The 6,000-nt window shown below is 30.5% G+C and overlaps 1 protein-coding gene across 2 annotated transcripts in view; it reads left to right on the top strand.

The window, feature by feature from the left end:
- The first annotated feature begins 212 nt into the window (after positions 1-212).
- Positions 213-6,000, top strand: part of Drip (aquaporin homolog protein drip) — a 72,140-nt gene continuing 66,352 nt past the window's right edge. For both annotated transcript variants that reach the window (XM_077430302.1, XM_077430285.1), the window contains exons 1-2: positions 213-334; positions 415-662. In XM_077430302.1, coding sequence (XP_077286428.1) covers positions 644-662 — 19 coding nt within the window. In that variant the 5' untranslated portion in view covers positions 213-334; positions 415-643. The remainder of the gene's footprint in view (positions 335-414; positions 663-6,000) is intronic.

The following is a 6,000-nucleotide window of genomic DNA, read 5'->3' as shown; positions in this document are numbered from 1 at the left end:
TGAAAACATATATATATATATATATATATATATTTAAAATGCAAAGATAAACAAACAAAATTAAATTTTTTTGAAAATTCTCGTCAAACTGAGTTTTTAAACTCGACTCACGCACACGATGAACGATGCCGGAAAATCACTCGGAAAATCCATCATCGCCCGAATAATCAAAGACGGGCTCGATAGCATATATACGATCGAGGCATTGCAGGATTCTTCAGTGTTGAAGATTGTTGCATTGGCGACTGGCAAGGTAGGGAGAGTGGTATCAAAACGAGACTCAACCTGCAATCATTTCACCACGAACCTCTGAGGGGCCAACACGACGACACGAGTGCGTACCCACGATAAATATATAATTTAATATAAATCAATTGAACCGATAATTAACACATCACTTTATAAACTTTGCAGATAAACCAATTCAGTCGCACATTCGCCGTCAACTCGATTCGTCGTTTTAATTATTTTATTCCGATAACGTTTTTAAATTTAAAAATAAATAATTTTTTACGCTTGTGACCAGAGCGTAACAATACGATATTGTGAAATATCGTATATAGCATTCAAAAGTGAATTTGGAGAGGAAAATCGGTCGATTTTCGCACGCTAGTGCTACACAGTGAATTTTCTCGCCGCCAACATGAGCAAAGAAGTCTCAAGTAAGTTTTAGACTTTCCGCACGTAATTTAAAATAATCAACCATGCAAAATTATCGCAAATACCTTTTATTTTATTCATACCTACAATTCGCGTTGAACATTTGTGTAAATATTACATTTTTTATTGCGGCAACCGTATCGTATCGAAATGAGTAAAAGTGAGTGAATTTTTTCATTCGATCTTTCATTTGAATTCTTTTGTATTTTCCTTTGTTTTTTTTCCAACTGCAACGAAATTACTCAGTGTTGTTATTAATATTATAATAACATACATTTTAGTAGAAAACTGTCGGTTTTTGCGTACGCTCCATTGTATTACTTGTATAAATTGCAGGTTATAGTCGCGAAAATTTGAATATTTTTTTCGTCGCCTTAATTTAGATGTATATATTATTATTGTTGTATATGGGAAAGCGTTTCGTCATCGAAACTAAACGCTTCTAATTATAGTTGGAAAAAAAGTCGCTTTGATGTTGTGTGATTTTGATGATTTTTTTTAAACATAAATTTTCAATCACATGCAAAATAAATCTCAGATTATTGCATGAACTTTGCATTATTGGCTATAACTTACTTGAGGTATAATAAAATACGTATATTTTGAATTGAACTATTTTGCATATTCTGTTTTGGTAACAATAATATTTAATTGTTTTTTTCCCCATTTTAATTATTGTTACAGTAATTGAAATTTGCATATTTGCTGAATAAAAAATATTACTAATATGAGTCATTTTTGAAGGTTATAAAAAAAATACTGAAAATATAATTTTTATTCTGTAATTATGAATTGATATATTGAATTAAATCCTCACTATTATGTAGTATTTATACTCGAAACAAATCAGTGCTAATAACGATAGCTAATACCATAGAAAAATCTCGGTAATTCGAACTAATATCGTGTCACATTATGAGATAAAATCTCTGTATTTTATCATGCGTAGAAAATTCCACATTGCTTTTATCTTATCGTTCTTAACGTACACAGTCTAGCTGGGGCTTACGATTTGAAAAAAATCATTGATTTGTTGTTCACGAGTGATTTTCATCAAACTATACAGTGATATAAAAAAAAAATTATCGCAAAACTACCTGGCGATTTACGATTACCTTTTGTTATTATTGTAAACAATACGGTGTAGAAAATACTATACCTATTATTGCAAAATTTCAAGGGCAATGTTGACTCTGTTATAAATTAAATAATTGCAACAATTAATCGTAAACGTTTTAAGTTAATGTATTTATTTTATGTTACTTTTAAATAATATTGCATAACAACGAGCAGTTTTCAACCGTATGAATATTAATTAATATACCTACGCATTGTTATGTATTTTATTATTGTTATTTATAATACATACCTATACATATGTAAATATGTATGTCTGTACATTTCCGCAATGATTCTTTACGTAAATATTAATTTTATCATATTTTTAATGTTAAAGTCTACATGTTTAATTTATAACTACATACGAGTAAGTAGAAAACTTATTAAATGTTGCATTAAATATGTTTTTAATGACCCTATCTTAACAATATTACGCTTAATAATAACATAACAACATAATAAAATGTCCATTGTAGTACAATAAAATATAATTAATTAAATTCGATGACTTTTTATATAACGCGTCGCGTCATCTTATTTAGTAGATACACCGATGTATACACGTTGAATCAGTTTCCTACTAACAACTGATGGGTTTTAGAATCAATATATTTTATTTTATAAAATATGATCATTTTTTTTAATATATTTTATTTAAAATCTATATAAATATTTAATGAAGGTCAAAATCGCACGTGCTTAAACTTGGCACTCAAAACGAAACTCGTTGATTTCACATCTTATTACGGAATAATCGCATTTAAAAAATTACACTCAAAACTATGTACATATGTACGTACGTACATACAGTGTAATACGATGTCGGTGATGGAAATTATTACGATACGGTAATTGCAATTTTAACGGCCGTTTAACGCCGTCAAAGTTGACGCCTTCGCTCCCAAAAATCGATGCTAAATCATTGCGGTTCATTGTTAATCGATCGAATGAGAATGTGTTTAGTTTTTTTTTTTTTTTAATTTTTAGCACTGAAGCGTAATTGCTCTTCTAATTTTCAATTACAATCGAATGCAAATAACGCGGTAACTAATCGAGAGCGATTCGACGCCGTTCACTTTCAAATTGATATTTTTGATTCGTTTTTAATTGCTCGCATTTCGATTCGATTTTGTGCATCGTTTCCGAGTGAAATCTGCGACGATTAGCACGTCGTTATTTCGATCGGTATTAAATTAGTGTCGAATTGATCTTGTGTAAATTTCGTGTGTGTGTGTTTAAATAGGGCCACCATATCCTAGTCATTAGAAAAGAGAACGTAAAAAAAAGTTTAGTATAAAAAAAATCAACCGCCATTATTGATAGCATATACATTAGTTTTATAGCAAAAGTTCCATTTGTCTCGCCTAGAAAAGTAATTGTTATTTAGATTGTAATTAGAATTAGTAATTGAAGAAGAATCGAGCTTACGCGATGTTCAAGTACTTGATGTGTAACAAATTCAAAAGAAGTTTTGTATTCTGCAATTTTTACGTATTAACTCATTATGGACCGGCTGAATTTTCTGAAAACTCTATGAGAGTCCGCATATTTTTCCGCATAGAGTGCCGATAAAGTAATAATTTTTGAAAATAAAACAACTCCTAATCCTTTCTATCCATTTAAGTAAAAGTTGGAATGAAGCTTCTTTACATTTGTCATCGACTGTATTAATTATCAGATCAATATTTCTCAAACTGTGGTGAATGCTGTATTCAATTTTGTATAAGATTTATATACATTTCAAAATATTTTCACGCAATAAACGATATCTGTCTAATAGATCATCTAAATGAAAGATTCAATTTGAGAAATTTGTATGCTACGCGAGTAAAGATCAGTCAAGTTTAATATCTGTGGATTTAAAATCATTTCTGAATATTATTCTTTTGGAATATTATCGATCAACGATAGAAAATTATATATATATATATATATATATATTTTAAGTTTATTTATTGATATTTTGAATAAAGATATGCTGGTATGATATCTATAAATGGAAGTTTGAAACAATTTGTCTTAAATAATACCTTTTTTGTTTGAAGTTTGGAGGATTTAAAGCACACACTGTGTTGACGGCCTTTGAATATGGGTTTTATTAAAAACACAGCGTATGTGTTTACGGTCCATAGTGAGTTTACAAGCAAAAGTAAAGTGTAAAAGCAGGGATAAAAGTGGAAATGGTCGGGGATATATGGTCACCGTAATTCAAGCAATCCGTTTTGGATCGACGAGAGCATCGTCGAGTCATATACATAAATACAGCAAGGGTCAAAAGTCATAGCGTTTTAGTATTCAAATATCTGTATTATGTATATTGCATTTCACGAAAAAGTGTGAGTGACGGTGCGATACGTAGACGTATTATAGGCAAACGCGCAGATTTGCGCTGTCGATTTTTTTGTTATTGTTTTGTTTTTTTGGTAAATTTTATTTTGAACCTCGATAATAAATATTGAAGCTCGAAAACGAATGCGAAATGGCGTCGAAAAATGTTTGTAATATCGTAAATATAAAAGTAAAAACTTTATAAGGCGTTTCTTATAAATATTTATACTTTTTTCAATACGTGTGTATTCGCCATGGAACCGGTCATGCGTGTAATGCTTCGTTTATATTATTTTTTCCGAGACAAAAGACATTATTTTTCCGCTTTTCAACGACAGACAATGGTCGCCTCAAGATGTCCAGAAAGAAATTTTTTTATCTCGGCCTGTCTTATGTATGTATGTATGTAGTAGTCGACGATAAAAATTTGCATTAGTGAAGAAGCGCGATGTCACGACCTTTCGCTAAAGTTCGATCGTATTTTAGATTCGGTAGAATCGTAGTTAAATTCTTGTGCGGGTCTTTAAGCCACCGCTGTGCGAGTGTATTATTATTTATTTATTTTTAATGTGTAGGAAAAGTCGGTTTAATTACGGTGCAATAGCAAAAAAGAGTAAGTAAATTTCTTTTGCATCGCTGAAACTATCACTACGACGATGGTCGAACCGGAATATCGGATAGCCTCCTTTCTCTTGATCTTGAGATTGTTTTCGTTTAATTTTTTTGCATTGTACGTATCGAATTATGCGCAAAAAAATCTTCCATGTCGATGCATGTGTGTATTATTATTATTATTATGAATTTAAATAACTACACGCGTTTAAATCCATGCGTCAAACGCGAAAAAATTGATCGTACATACATGTCGCTTTCGAGTGTTCGTGCAAATTCGACTTATCGATGTGTTTATCTTGTTTTGGTTGATTTAATATTTGCGAATTGGGGCAAATTTACTCGAGTGGGTATCCTCGAGCGTACAATAGTTTCATTGAGTGTGAGAACACGGATCCCAGTGCTTCTGCAATATTCGTGAAAAAATTCCCCTAGTGTTGGGTTTTTCCTTATTGAAAATCTACGTGTGAGCTAACGAAAGCTTGCGAAACGTTTAACGATTTCGTTGAACGAAAAGCTCTACATTGTGCTTAGATTCTTGGAAATTAATTTCGACGAACATGATAAAAGTGAAAAACCAATGAATCATTGAGAGTTTGTGGCCGAAATTTTTGATTTGTTCACTTCCTAGTCAGCATTTTGGACGTTTTAAAATATAAATTAAAGGTGATTGGGTTCCCTCTGCGAATGAATTCTTCGGTTTTTAATTAAAGCTGTAAATTTGAAATGTTTACAACCAATTCAAATGAGCTGTAAAATACTCATTTCCTACATAAGAACAAGATTTGCATATAAATCGATGATTCATCTAATGCTATATGTACATATGTACGTTCAAAATTTTGGATTCAACGTATAATGCTTAAATATTTTATTTTATTTTATTTTTAGATAGATATATACCAGGAAGGCCTAACAGTTAAGCGCCATTACGCTTTCCTAGACAACTAATTACAAACATTACAGCATTTTTAATTACATAAATCGCGGTATTTGGAGAGGCTGAGGAATACGAAATTAACAAATAATTAGTTAATGAATTGATCCATAGACTTGTACATAAATTTTATATATTGTACATAAATCAAATTTAGATATTTGTGACATAGCGGGTAGGCTGATTTTTACCAATTTTATGGAAGAACCGTTTCAACAATGAAATCAGATAAATTGGCAAACTCTGATACGAAACTATCGACTTGGAGTATATATATATATATATATATATATATATATATATATATATATATATATATATATATATATATATATATATATATA

Source organism: Arctopsyche grandis, chromosome 1 (assembly GCF_051622035.1).
Source record: "Arctopsyche grandis isolate Sample6627 chromosome 1, ASM5162203v2, whole genome shotgun sequence".
Lineage (NCBI taxonomy): Eukaryota > Metazoa > Arthropoda > Insecta > Trichoptera > Hydropsychidae > Arctopsyche > Arctopsyche grandis.
This window is presented reverse-complemented; position numbering and strand designations above follow the sequence as displayed.